Source organism: Poecilia reticulata, linkage group LG17 (genome assembly GCF_000633615.1).
Source record: "Poecilia reticulata strain Guanapo linkage group LG17, Guppy_female_1.0+MT, whole genome shotgun sequence".
Classification (NCBI taxonomy): Eukaryota; Metazoa; Chordata; class Actinopteri; order Cyprinodontiformes; family Poeciliidae; genus Poecilia; species Poecilia reticulata.
In genome coordinates, this window is record NC_024347.1 from 14746714 (window position 1) to 14761761 (window position 15048).

Genomic DNA, 15048 nt, shown 5'->3' on the forward strand with positions numbered 1-15048 from the left:
ACATGCGGCTCTGGATAGACGGGCACGTCACCTGACATTCCAGCCCACTAGATGGCGGTAACGGCCGTTCTGGATGCTTGACAACCTTCGCAAATCTTATCATAGAGGCRCAGAGTAGTGAGTTTATCCGGTGTGTAGCAGAAGGAGAAGTGTGGACACGGATGTTCAACAACCTCACCGCAGAGATGAGTGGACTGCCTCGGTCACAGTGCGAGGACATCAGATAAAGAAGAAGCGAACTCGACTTGAGAAACACCAACATCGCTCCGGCATATTTATCGTTTGAGAACTTCTTTGAAATGTTTTTATTGCGTAAAGCGAGCCACTCGTAGCCAAAGAAAACCCCTCCGCCTTCTTCAGTGACCGAGATGCGTTTCAACGAGAAGGAGCTGGTATGTTTGAGCCGCCAACCCTCAGAGATGGCAGCAGAGCTGGGAATGCGAGGTCCCAAGAAAGGAGACGGTAAAATACGACCCATTTCCTTCTGACTACAATATTCGTTCAACTCTATAGAGTATTCTGTTACAGCAACTAATGTTTACGTCATTTATTTATTGACTGTGCTAACATCCGTGAGTGTACAGTTCAGAAGGGTGTTATCTGTGTATCTTTCACGTACAGTTGTCAAGAGGAGGCTGGTGAAACTGGTAGTYAACTTTCTGTTTTACTTCCGGACTGATGAAGAGGAGGTCGGTTTGAGTMTCTGCTTCCTCTTTTGCTAYACACAACAATGATTACATCTGTTTTAGTAGATGAGTTGGCTCATTTCCATRTAAATGTTTTACTTTACAGCCAATCGGGGCTCTGCTGTTGGAGCAGTGTCGTGTAGAGAGAGAGGACAGTCAGACTTTCTCTATTGGTGAGCCACTGCACTGACCCTCAGTAACAGCTATTTATGTACACCACATTCAAATAAATCGCATTTTTATTCTCACCGCCTGCCATTGAATTGGACAGAGCCTTTTTTTCTTTCATCAACTTTCTTCCTAGTGAGAAAARCTTTGGTGTTTTGATACCAGTAACAGTCTCATTCCTATTTCTGCTAAACKGTGCATCCATGTAGGAGCAAAGTGCCAACGATCGTGACTGTTTTACAGTTTCGAGTGTTTTACTAACTTGATGTATGTTTCTCTCCCAGCATTTCTAGATGAAGCGGAGAGGAAATATCTGTTTGAGTGCGACTCTGAGGAGCAATGTAAGGAGTGGATAGACTCTATTATCAAAGCCAGGTAAGACCGCCCGGCTTTCTTTCTTTTAACACAAACGGTGCTTTACATAAATATGGGGTGATCTTACCATAACCTCAATTAACCTCTACAGTAATCACAAAATCAATGACAAATTGATTTGTGCATCACCGTCTTGCATATTTTTAATTTCTTATCGCTGTGAGAAACGGTGGCATTAATGTCARCCATATTATTTTTAATGGCATCTCTTTGGAAGTGCGTCTCCTTTTGCAACTGCTTGAAGGCAGTGTTCCATTTGTTCAGTGGGAAAAGTAGTTGTTTTAATCTTACTTTGTCAGTTTCTTTGTCTTGTTTACTTTTGTGATTTTAAAATATGTTATAGTTAYTGAGGTATATCCCTGCTTGGTCAGCCATGCGTTGCTGTTTTAGAGTGCTACAATTTTGTAATTACATGAGAAATATTTCTGCAGAGGGAAAAGGATAGCCTTGTTTGCTTAGTTTGCATCCCATGCTACGTGGCTTTAATTATTATTTACACTTTTTTTATGTTTTGTTTATCCTGGACTTTCCGAAACCTTTTTTATAGACTTCATAAAAAGTTAATTTCCCAACATTACCTGGTTTATTAGTTGTTACCTGCTTAACTAGTAAGAATATAGTCTCCTACTTAAGAGATGTGATTCTTGTAGCTTTCCAACTGCAGTGTAAAAAATACCGTGACCCTATGAGATTTCCGTTTAAAGCTATAAAGTTTTTACCAGTGACAATCCCATGACTAGTTGACTGTTATAAAATTAACTACAGGCCTAAAATGCTCAATTAATTTTTTGTCATTTCTTGCAGCTACGAATTCATGAGGAAGAATCTTATATTCTATCGAATGGAAATCCACAGGCTCACTGGAAAGGTGAGATTTGCAGCAACACGGATTAAGCCTCTTTCCTGGTGGCGACCTTTGAACAGTGATTGGCGCTGTTGAAAGTGCCAATGACTTTGAACACTGTAAAATACTGTCACTGAAGTATTTTAAACATAAGTATCGGTACTGAAATAACAAGGAAATTGATTCTGCTCAGTTTTCTACTGTCAGCTTGTATTTTTCTTCCTTTTATTTTTCCTTTCTTTTTTCCGTTCTTTTGAGCTGATCTTGTACTTTTTGCTTCCTTTCCTTCTTTTTTTTCTTWATCACATTCTCTTTCTCCATTCTTCTCCTCATTCTTCCCTTTACCCTCATTTGTCTTTTTGTTCTTTTTTTCTTGATCTTTTCTTCTTGTTCTGCTTTGTTATGTTGGCACTACGAACCCATACATTTCCTGTTWTAGTAGAATAATCCACAGGCCTTTACAGACTTTTTTTWAAAAAGAAAAGTTCCTTGAAACTTTAAAGGCAGTGATGACAAACCTCTTTAGAGCAGTACATGCTGTAGCTAAAGTCCTTCTCATTTACTTGTGTTTGATTTGTCTCTGAAGTTGAAGCATGGGGTAACTTAGCCCTACCTTTAGAGCATTCTGATTGCTAGTTGAAAAWCATGGATATTTACCATTTGTTTGGTGATGACTGCTATTAGCAATAAATGCCAAGCAGTGCACTCTGTTTTTCTTCATTCTTTTATGGATTCAGAGACATAAGGAACATATTCACACATAGAGATTTTAACAGCCACTAGTTTGACTACAAACCRCTAGAAGTGCTTACTGTAAAAACAAACTACAGCGAAGAATAGYGGGACAACACTTTGCCTTTAAGGTATTCTCGCCTCATGTTGTTTCATTTAATAATTCTATATTCACTGTCTGCTTTCTGCGCAGGATCCATTGGAGCAGTACGGTATATCTGATGAAACCCGCTTCCAGGTCAACAGTGGCTCGCATTTCATGGCCAGAGATACCTCCTCCCTGTAGACCAGGAGGCTGTGCTCGGATTATTTTGTTTAGTTTGCCATTCCATCATTCGCTTTTCTTCAAAACAGAGATTCTGTCCTCCAGTTTTCTCMATCTGCATTGGTCTGTTCTGTTGGATTGTCAGACTCCTTGTTTTTAATCATTTTTCTGTATATATATATATATATTTTATGAAATATTGTACTTTTCAGAGAATGTGATGCTAAGAGAAGGACTGTTTCTGAGATGGGATTCCTGCATTCATTTTGTGTGCAATCATTTCAAATAGAGCCTAATTCAGGATACCTTAACATGTGATATAAACCCAACCAAATTTAGAAGTAGCCCACAATTAACTCTCATTATAATTGTAAAAACTTTGCTAGATAACTGTTCTGGCTTGACTTTCTTTAGGCTCTCAATCTACAGAGCTAAACACCACCCCCATTTTTCATTTTAGCTGTTTTGAATGTTTCTTCAGTTTATATCACATTTAAAATTTGTTTTTGCACATATCACTGGAAATGTTTTTTTTTTTTTGGTTTTTTTTTAGTAGAAATACAGTCATTTCTACTAAATGACTGTATTTCATTTAGGTTTAAACCTAATCTAGGTTAAACCTAGTTTAGGTTTAACCTAATCTAGGTTTTTCCACAACTGTGAATCAGATTAATTTAGCTAAGCTATTGGACTATTTAGAAAACAGCACTCTTGACATTAATCCTGAAATATAATGTCACAATTTACAAAGTCAGAGCAAATTATAGTTGGGAATTTTGCTGTCTGGTTATAATTTTCCACTGGGTTTTGCAGTATCACACAAATTATAATGCTGTTTGTCAAGAGTTCCAGGACTTGTCATTGAATGTATGTTATTTTTAATCTTTTGCACATATTGTTTCTTTTAGTACTTATTTTCAGTACACTTGTTTCACTGGCATTTCTTTTTATACCAATAAAGCAGTTTGAAAGAGATTCATGCAGTCTTCTTTRAAAGAAAATATTCTCAAACTGAATGATTAAGCATGGATATCATTTTTGTGCCATCAGTCAACCTACTTACYGCAAGTGGAGACATGGTTAAACTCTTAAACTGGATGACCAGAGAAGTCCAGCGGCTGCTTAAAGAAAGGAACGCTGCTTTCAAGTCTTGGGACAAAGACCTCTACAGCTTGGCACAGAGCAACCTTAAAAGAGGAATCAGAAAAGCTACAAGGAGAGGATTGAAGAGCATTTGGACGACGACAACAACAGGCAGRTTTGGTTGGGAATCCAGCACATCACCAACTACAGAACCAACCATGGAGCAGCCAAAGGTGACATCTCACTAGCGGAGAAGTTGAACCACATCTTCGCACATTTCAACTCGGAGCCTCCAATGGSAACTGTCTCGACTCRAAGTGCAACTAAGCACCTAAATCTTCCAGGTGTTGGTGTCCTTCTATCAATGTTCTATTGAAACCATCATCTGCTATTGTCTCTATGTGTGGTTCCCCAGCTGCACAGCAGCACAGAGGAAGACTCTCCAGAGAATCATAAAATCTGCTCAGAAGACCATCTCTCGAAGATCTCCACAGGTCCCGCTGCCTGAGGAAAGCCAAGAATATTTTAAAAGACTCCTCACACCCCGGTCACAATTTGTTCCAACTGCTGCCATTTGGCTGCAGATACAGAAGCATTAAAGCAAAGACAAACAGACTGAAGAACAGTTTATACCCAGTTGCCATCAGGGCATTAAATACCCTGGAATACTATTTTCACCCAATTTCGTTATAATCCATGTAACTTATTGCATGGTTCTATAATGACAATAAAGATTGTTATTRTTAATAAATTTGACTGTATTCATGAGTATGATGACCTACTCTTCTTTGTATTCTGTAGAAGCCATATATATAACTATCTCAGGAGCAAGGAGGCCCCTGAGACAGTCCAGCACATAACAGCAGGGTGCAAGATGCTGGCAGGGAAAGCGTACATGGAACGACATAACCAAGTGGCGGGCATAGTGTACAGAAACATTTGTGCAGAATATGGACTGGAAGCCCCGAGATCAAAGTGGGGAACACCCCCGAAGGTGGTGGAGAATGACCGAGCTAAGATCCTGTGRGACTTCCAGATCCAGAAATACAARATGGTAATGGCGAACCAACCGGACATTGTGGTGGTGGATAAASAACAGAGGAAAGCCGTTGTGGKGGATGTAGCAATACCAAGTGATTACAACATCAGGAAAAAGGAGCAGGAGAAACTGGAGAAATACCAGGGCCTCTGGAGCAGTGGCTAAAACAGATCCCAGGAACAACATCAGACATCTCAGTCCAGAAATGTGCAGTTCTAGGCAAAGCCAAGATACTGCGCAGAACCCTGAAGCTCCCAGGCCTCTGGTAGAGGACCCGAGCTCAGAGGATGAAAGAGTCCACCCGCGGAGGGTGAGAAGGGAATTATATATATATATATATATATATTTTTTTTTTTGTAAATATTATTATAACGCAGCAGTAGCAGACAGGTCCAAAAATGTCAGAGCAATATTGCAATTAGGTGATGTATTGATAAACAGAGCAGATATTTGAGATTTACACACTTACAAAACGTTGTACCAAATCACGTTGTGTCATTTAAAGTGTTTTAAAGCTAAATAATTTGTGCTATTCACCGCCATTGACGCTCTGCCTGAACGCCCAGTTGGAACCCGCAATGAATTATGGAATATCGTGGGCCGTAAAGGATACGCCGCATCCATCCTTCAAATCTGGGGAAAAGAAGGACTCATTTGAAGGACGCATTTGAAGGAGTCTTTGAATTCGGACAGGCCTTGTCGCCACGCTTTGACGTAATCGGCTTACAAATCCGTCCTTCGAAGGATGCAGACTCTGAATTCGGACACAGCTAATGATTCGCTTCCTGCTAAAGAGCCCCCTGGCGGTTGAAGAAAAATCCACAGAAAAACCGCAACGGGCTACAAACCGCAAGGTTCAAAGCGTGGAGAAAAAGTAGCGGCTTATAGTCCGAAAAATACAGTAATGTCGCAGCCGCTAAGAAATGTTAGTCGCTGTCCTGATTTGAACAAGGTGCACACGTTTTCCATTTAATTTTCTCTCACAAAGTCAGTGGTTAAAAATAAAAAAGAAAACGTAATTTTTATTAATTATACTTTCTGTGACAGCAGCCCAGTTCCTTTCAGACTAAGCCTCCTTGTTTTGTTTTAAAATGTCTTATCTTAATGAAAGCTCAACAGGCTGCTATAAAAGCAAACATGAATTTATTATATGCATGGCAAAGACCAGAGCCGACGAGTGGCACACGTTTCCTTAGCAACGGGAAGTGTGCGATTCAAAATCAGTGACGTCACGCCCTTCCCGTGGTGCTTTGCAAACCCAAATTGAATGCTCGGTTAAGGAATACATTTGTATTCTGTTAATTCCCGTTTTAAAGGCATAAGAATAGATCTGAGTTTGACACGCCTGGTCAGAAGGARCTCACCAGCACCCAAAGTGGAGAGTGCATCGGATAAAGGTAGGACTTATCGCGAGTGGAGATTGTTCACAAATAGTGTTGACAAAGCATTAGCTTGACAGCTATCGTTAGCTTAGCTTAACTCTGTGCGCTAGGTGATTGGATTGTTTTTGTTTAGTTTTTTTTTAGTACTGTGACTATCTGTTGATGATAATTAACATGTAATGCTAAATACAAGTAAATCCGTGTGGTTAAGATGCAATTTCAGATCTAAGTAAATAGTTTTGTAGTGGCAAGTAGATTATAGTGGTGCTCTTATTAGCATCTATTTAGAATGAACTCAATCCCACATAAAATAAATGAATAATGTCACTTTAAATCCAAACTTAACATGAGTTGGATTCGGGACGAAGTAAACCTTTTATGAGTTGTCATTTCCTCACTCGTTTTTTTGGGGGGTCAGGGGCGGATTTCACTTGATTTGACCAATTTATGACCGCACTGGATTATTTTCTGCCTCTTGATGAATAGTAACAAATTAACCTTTTATGGCAATCAACAAAATGACATGCGATCTAAAGACAGAACATGTAACCTATAATTTTGTGCAGCGTCATTATAACGTTAATTTAAGTACTGTTAGACTAAAGCAGGGGTGTCGGACTCCAGTCCTCAAGGGCCGGTGTCCTGCGACTTTTAGACGTGCCTCTGCTGCGCCACACCTGAATAAAATAATTGGACCGTTAGCAAAGCTCTGGAGAACTTATCTACACAATGAGGAGGTAATTAAGCCATTTCATTCCAGTGTTTTGTTCCTGTGGCACAGCTAAGAACATCAGGACAGCGGCCCTTGAGGACTGTGCTTTGACACATGTGGACTAAAGGGTCTTCTGAATGATAAAAATTACAATTAATCAGTTATTTACATTTCTAATCTTTGCTGCAACTTATTGTGTTGTCTTTGCTTGTTTTGTTAAGGAATGATGGATCAGGACTATGAATGCCGGCTGCTCAGACAAATAAATATCCAAAACGAGAATGCAAGCCCCGTAGTAAGTATGCAAGAAACTTACATTTCCTTCTTTGCTCATTTTCTTTCCCCACAAAATGCAAGATTCAGGACTCTGCTTGTTCATTGATCTGTCATAAAAATGTGAAGGCAAACATTCACTTTATGATATTTACATGCTCTGTCGTTTTTATGTGTCCATTTTATTCTGTTTTTTAAAAAGTCTACTATTCTTGAGTTGAATAAATGCACAAGAATTCCAATGTATGGTAATRCATTCTATTCTCTGTACTATTCCTTTATTAAAGTTATAGTATTTTTACATAAGTATTTAACTTTCTGAATATTTCAAAACACTTTTACTGCATAGTTTTGAACCATATCACTGCTAAAAGTTGTAATAAGGAGACCATTTGCGATGGTCCCAGATTTTCTGTGTTGCTCTTTGTCTGATCTGTCATTGTGTTTCCAACTCCCTCGGTGACATTTGGCATCTKATGCACAACATACTGAAGAGAAAYTCCACCCAAAGACAATCTTTTGTGTTTTTAATATTACACAAAATGACCTTCCTATGAGACTTAGTTTTTATGCGGAGMGATTTTGTTCCATAAATATATAATGGCATTACACGATTGTGGATTTGTTTCACCACCTYCCAAATGTACTTTACTGGATTGAGATCTGGGGACATTGGGAGCCATTAGAGTAAATTTCTCTCGTTATGTTCAAGAAACCAGTTTGCGATGTAGTGAGCTTTGAGACACGGTGCATAATTCTGCTGGAAATAGCCATCTGAAGATTTGTAAACTGTAAATGAAGATATTGAGATTGGTCAACAATAATAGTTGGAACGATTTGGATTGAATTTATTTTCATTAAACCAAAAGTCTTGTTTCTGACAGGAAACAAAACCAATATCTCACACAAGGTAATAGGGTTAAAAAAATGATTTCTTCCTGTTTTTATTTAAATTTGAACAACAAATGGCACTAATGGGCTCAAAGTGTGCAAAAAAAAAAGTATCCTCTCTGCCATTACATCACCGCCAGCCTGAAAGAGTGATATAAAGCTGTTCGGATCTGTGGTTTCACGTTGTTTTTCACCAGAGTCTGACACTGCCATCTGAATGCAACAGCTGAAATCAAGACTCATCAGACCAGGCAACAGTTTTCCAGGCTGTTATTGTTCCGTCTTGGTGAGCCTGTAATAACTGAAGCCTCAGTTTCCTGTTGTCAGCTGACAGGAGTGACACCCAGTGCAGTCTTCCACTACTCGGTGTCAGCATATTGTGCATTCACAGACTGTGCTCTGCGTTTAAGGGTTTCAATGAACAGTTGAGCTTTCTCTTTTGGTATCAACAAAGCACTTTCGTCTGCACAACTACCTCTCACTGGAGATTTTGTTTTTCATACCCTTCTTTATAAACTTGAGAAAATTTTGGACATCAGTTTCTGAAACGCTCGGTCAAGCCTGTCTGGCACCGGCCACCATTCCTCTTTCAAAGCAACTCAAATTCMCTTTGTACTTCATCCTGATGCTTGTTTTGATCTTCAGCAAGATATCCAACACGTCTAGATGCTGTCATGTGATTGGCTGATTCCCTATTTGTGGAGTCAGCATCTAAAGTGGCTGCTGAGTGTAACATCGTTAGCCTCGTAGTATAACTGCCCAAGTCATATTTTAACGTTTTTCTAAAACAAGAGAACAAAATGTTCACAATGTATGGATTTTGGGTTCTGATAGACTGAGTTGAAAGGCAAATAGGGTGATGTAGGAGTTTAAGGAGATTAATATTATGCAGATATCTTACCATAATTTGGCCAAAATGCAATCTAGGCAATTATGGTATAAAGGTAACAACATGCAATTGTAATTTATGTTTAATTGGTTTGCAAGATAAAACGGCTCAATGTTGATTGAGCCAGACTTTACTCTTTAGCTTCATGTTAGCAAATGCAATATAGAAGCTTTTTGTTCTGAAGTTTGTTGGTCTGTTGCCTGTATACAACGTAAGTGTGCATTCAGTTTTTAGAGTTGCTTGTTCAAATAAAGCATCTTCAGCAAAAACCTCAAAATTTTGTAATCCTTTATTGTAAAGATAACCAGATTATCGACTCATATTCAATATATTAGCATCTATAAAGTGCCTGTTTGATGAAAAGAAGCCAACCGATTGCATCAAATCGGCAGGGTTTTTTTTTGGTCCAATCCTCAGCTCTGAGAATGTAAAGGGCTTCAGGCGACAGTCAAGAAGACAGCAGCACTGGGCGCAGAAAGTTGTGCCATCTGTCTTAACTTGTATGTTTAATTCATTATCATTGAACAATATTGACAATTCTCACAAAAGAGTAGTTGTAAACTGGCGCGAGACTAAGAATGGAAGAGCTTGTTACTGTCCATCTGTGTAAAAGTAAAATAGTCAGACGAGTTATTTGACCGTGGCTCCGGGGTTGAGCTAAAACAGGACCTCATTGGCCAAATGATTGGCCTTTGTAAATGTTGCCTCCTGTTGTTAACACCTCAAATGAATGCACCATCTGCCACATAAATTATCCTCCTGTTTTGTTATTAAGATTTCAAGTCTGTGTCCAAGAGCCGTTTCTGTTTGGCCTCCAGTCAGAAAATGCCGTYCTCTCTCTTCCCTCGTGTAGAAAGCTGTGGGAGCGGTGCGATCTCTGACACCCACCAGCTCCCCCCTGTCCTCGCCCAGCAAGCACGGCGATCGCTTCATTCCCTCCCGGGCGGGAGCCAACTGGAGTGTCAACTTCCACCGCATTAATGTGAGTCTGCCGCTCGGCACCAGCGGCTTCGCTGTCTGTCCTAGCAAACGCACAGCGCTTCCAGAAGCAAAGTGTTCAGTTTGTGCGCTTGGGGAAACATATTTCACGCTACTCGTTTTGTTYGATCTTCTGTTTAATGTCCAACTTTGTCTTGTTTGTGTTTTTTTTTTTTTTTCTTTCCATTTTCTGATCCAGGAAATTGAAAAGTCGCACAGTCAAAATAGAAAAACCAAAGATGGGACAACCGACAGCAATAAAGGTACTATATGTCTTRATTTTTTTTATTGTTTTCTCTCAACYTGGGATATTTTTGGCACAAATCCATAGCGGCATCCATTTCTCCTGACATCTCAAAGCAGGCAATATCAGAGATGGATATCAGTCACTAATTTTTCTCTTAAAGGACTCTGAGTCAGTCAAGGCAGAAAACGCTGTAAATGAAGATGCAACTCTTGCATAAATTTCATCATTCTACCCTTGTTTACTTTTTGTAAAACGTGAGCTATGCTCTTCTAATCTTAAAAACCTATGTTTATCATAATCGGTCAGTTAGAGCTGTTTTATTATGTCAGCATTTCATCTGTCACATAATCATCTTAAGTTGTAGTTTGATAAATGTAACTTTTTTTTTCTTTTTTTCCTCTTCAAGCAAAAATGATTATTTAGCTAAACATTGATGTTGAACTTTATTAACTATTTACTGTTTAACTACAAAGTATTGTTCTTCTGGGTTTGGAGACCTAATGGCCAGTTTTTTTTTTTGTTTTTATCCTTTAATAATGAACACCAATTAAAAATTACATTTCGTGTTCACTTGTGTTGACTTTGACCAACATTTCAATTGGTTTGATATTTTTAAACACTGAAGTGTGAGAAGCATACAAAAAAGTGGAGGCAAACACTTTTTCACATTGCTGATCTGCTGCTTGCATGCAAGTGTAGAAAAGATTTGTTTGTAAAGAGATCCTGCACCTTCACTCTACCAAAAGTGTTAAATTCAAAATAAAAATCATTTTAAAAGCATCATGCGTTATGAAAGGGGGCTCGGTTTGGCTGGGGAGCCTCTCCGGTTCAGCTCTGCCTKAACGGGAACTCCTGGAATAYGAACATTACAGCCTCTGCGTATGAATTTGAGGCGCCTGACCTGACTGGAGCGTGTTAGAGCTTGTACTAAAACATCCTTACTGAAAGCTCTCGTGAAACGGTAACTTTTCTGTTTGGCCATTTTCTGTTGAATGAACACGAAGTGGAGGAAATATTTATCTGATCGCAGGAGTTTTGTGAGCTTGCTCACCTGGAAAGAAAGGAAGGGTTTTAGTGAAATGAGGTGTCGATCCCCTGCGACCCTGCCAGGTTTCATGCGTCTGTTTGGCACAGAGGTCAAACGCAGAGCAAATCCTTTCATATCGGCTATCACCGTGGAAAGACAGGAGTTGTCAAAGGTGTAAGATGGGAGATCTGAGTGGGSTGTAAAGCTTGCAACTACCTGTGTGTTTTTGTTTTTATTCAGAAATGTTGGGAAAGCATATAATGATGAAAAATCAGGGAGTCTTTCCTGTTACGACATGATTTCAATGCATTTACGGACTAATAGATGGGGCACATGAGTCATAAAATGTCATGTGTGAACATTCCTCCCATAGCRGAGGCACTGATTGGTCAGTGGTGACCCAGGACGCATCGCCAGGGCAACAAGGAGGAGGCTAAGGGAGATCCACGTTAATGCCGTTGAGGCTCCTAGTGGGTCTCCGCACCTCAGTCCTCCAAAAATGTACTGAGTGAGCCATAGCTTTGTGTTGCTTAGCAGCAGCCACTAAACCTAAATGATTTAGAGTATTTCTGAACAGAGGAGGGAACCAAAATCCTTCCTGAGAGGTTTGCCAACCCGATGACCAGCCGAACAAAATCTCTGAGCCGTGCTTGGCAACAAAGGTGTCGCTATGAAGCCTTTAGTCGTGTTTTTCTGAAGAATAAAATCAGTATTTATTTTTTTTCCCCCAGTCGAGTTTAAATATCATATAGTGAAGTTTAATTAATGACAAATTATTAATTGTTTATATTAAACAACATGCATCAGAGAAGACAGCGAGTCTTTGCACCATAACAGATTTTATTAATTGGTTTTAGATGTGCATTTAGAGCTGAGATGTGTATATATATTTTTTATCATCTAATATTTTTGGACTGTTTCCTCAAGCTTCTCCTTCTTAAGCCAGTTTTGATGACTTGACCTCTCTTTTATTTACAAAGCGTGAGAAGGAATATAGAATAAGGAAACCGGTATTAAACACAGCTCAGGCAAATATCCTCGCTAAAGCAGTGAAATTGCAGAGGGAGCGCGGTGAATTCATGTTTAATTTTGACAGCCCGGTTAGATTTTTCACCTCTCGTCTCTGTCGTCAGTGGACGGTCTGGCTTACTCCGCTCTGCTGAAGAACGAGCTGCTGGGAGCGGGAATTGAGAAGGTTCAAGACCCTCAGTCTGAAGACCGTCGATTGCAGCCGTCTACTCCTGCCAAGAGGAGCCTTTTTAGCGTAAGCAAAGAAAACGKCTGTAACTCGTATTTGTTCATTTGAAGTGGGGGACTTCCTCCAAGTTATTTGCCGTTTGTGTTTCGTAGTATTCTGTAAGTACGAAGAGGGCTCTACCGGAAGAAGACGGCAACACTGTTTCCCCGTATTCTCTATCACCTGTCAGCAGCAACAGGTAAACATTTTTATTCCAGAATCAAGGAGTTTCTTTTTTTTGTTTGTTTTGTTTTTTTTCTTTTTGTTGCTGTTGTTGCTATGATTTTTAATTTTTTTTCTTCACTCTGCAGCCAAAAATTGCTACGGTCACCAAGAAAGCCTACACGCAAGATTTCCAAAATTCCCTTTAAAGTTTTAGATGCTCCAGAGCTTCAGGATGACTTCTACCTCAACCTGGTGGACTGGTCGTCTCTGAACGTGCTCAGCGTGGGGCTGGGTACCTGTGTCTACCTGTGGAGCGCCTGCACCAGCCAGGTGTGCGACGCCTCTTTTGAGTCTGGCTTTGAAAGTTTTCCGATCCTTGTGTTGCGTGAATCGAGAATTWATTTTTTTCCTCTTTTTTTTCTGTTTCCTAGGTGACGCGTCTTTGCGACCTCTCTGTAGAAGGAGATTCGGTTACGTCAGTCGGCTGGTCAGAGAGGGTAGGTCTCTATCCTTTTTTCAAAAAAATTTAATGAACCTTTCTTAACACAAAAAGACGGAGCTCTAAAATAAGTCACAGACTTATTTTACCTAACCAAAGCGACAGGATATGGAGCCGGAAGACATTGAACAAAAGCTAAAAACAGGAGAAGGTTTACTTCTTACTTAAATGATGGCCTAAAAAAAAAATAAAGCAGTAAAATCTTAATTAAAATATGTCGGGTTTCTTCTGGCTCTGGTCTATAATTAAAGTTAATCAGTAGTGTTGGATTGGGCTTAGACACAATGCCTGCTGGTCGAGTTGGATTTTATTTTATTTTTTTTAGACCCAATGTAAACTCCACTCTACATTGGGTCTAAATGTAGATCGTGATTAAAAAGTCATGGTCTAAATTGCTCACTATTTAAAAATCAAGTTTCTATTCTGGTCGATGGGAGTCGTATTAAAGCTACCCAGGATTTACAGAAAAAGGTTGCTGAAATAGAAACGGATCCATTATACATTGTTGAGCCGAGCACAAAATTTCTATTCCTCTTTTTTCAACAATTAAATGAAACATTTAACGTTTAAATGCGTCATCTGACTCCACGATCACATATCTGTGTTTTGACTGTGTTGTTTTTAGGGTAACCTGGTAGCGGTGGGCACGCACAAGGGCTACGTCCAGATTTGGGACGCGGCAGCAGGGAAGAAGCTCTCTGTGTTGGAGGGACACACGGCCAGAGTGGGTGAGTTGACAGTCAGACAGATGGAGGAGGAGACGGTGCGAAGAYGAATTTATTAGAATCTTTGAATATTTCCTAGCAGTTGTTATCAGTGTCTCTCGTTCTCACCCAGTGAATCATCTCCCCTTCGACCTGCCTTTCGATTTTTTTCTTCTTCTTTTCTTTTTTTGCTGCCAGGTGCTTTGGCGTGGAACGCCGACCAGCTGTCGTCTGGAAGCCGCGATCGTGTGATCCTGCAGCGGGACATCAGAGCGCCACCTCTGCAGTCGGAGCGCCGTCTCCAGGGCCACAGGCAGGAAGTCTGCGGGCTCAAGTGGAGCACGGACCACCAGCTGCTGGCTTCAGGCGGAAACGATAACAAGGTAGGCAAGAAGAAGGGGATCTTATCTGTTCCTCCGACGGCCGCACATCTGGAGAGCAACCTGATATCCTGCATTTCCCCCGTTTCCATAGCTACTCGTGTGGAACCACTCGAGCGTGCTGCCCGTGCAGCAATACACAGAGCACTTGGCTGCAGTGAAGGCCATCGCCTGGTCGCCCCACCAGCACGGCCTGCTGGCCTCGGGTGGCGGCACGGCTGACCGCTGCATCCGCTTCTGGAACACTCTGACCGGCCAGCCGCTGCAGTGCACCGACACCGGCTCTCAGGTCTGCAAYCTGGCCTGGTCCAAGCACACCAATGAACTGGTGAGTCCTCTGACGCTTCTGAGGCCGTTGATGTGAAAAGAAATAGTTGTAAAAGGGGAGGGGGAAAAAGGTAAAGTTGGTTCCAGATGTGTTGGTGACTCAAAGCTCAGCTTGGAAATGAATAAAGGATTTTAAATCAGGCTT

General features: G+C 40.5%; 2 protein-coding genes across 2 annotated transcripts; both read left to right on the forward strand.

Annotated features, from left to right (window-relative positions):
* The first annotated feature begins 81 nt into the window (after positions 1-81).
* Positions 82-4045, forward strand: plekhj1 (pleckstrin homology domain containing, family J member 1). Its single transcript, XM_008433861.2, has 6 exons — positions 82-462; positions 622-689; positions 793-859; positions 1139-1229; positions 2034-2097; positions 2999-4045. Exons 1-6 carry the CDS (start codon positions 369-371, stop codon positions 3089-3091), a joined length of 477 nt encoding a protein of 158 aa, XP_008432083.1. The 5' UTR covers positions 82-368; the 3' UTR covers positions 3092-4045.
* Positions 4046-7332: 3287 nt separating this feature from the next.
* Positions 7333-14940, forward strand: fzr1a (fizzy/cell division cycle 20 related 1a). Its single transcript, XM_017309880.1, has 11 exons — positions 7333-7414; positions 7508-7581; positions 10193-10321; positions 10517-10580; positions 12725-12855; positions 12942-13027; positions 13140-13323; positions 13425-13490; positions 14118-14220; positions 14395-14579; positions 14671-14940. The coding sequence occupies exons 2-11, from the start codon at positions 7510-7512 to the stop codon at positions 14938-14940; spliced, it is 1290 nt and encodes a 429-aa protein (XP_017165369.1). The 5' UTR covers positions 7333-7414; positions 7508-7509.
* The last annotated feature ends 108 nt before the right edge of the window (positions 14941-15048 follow it).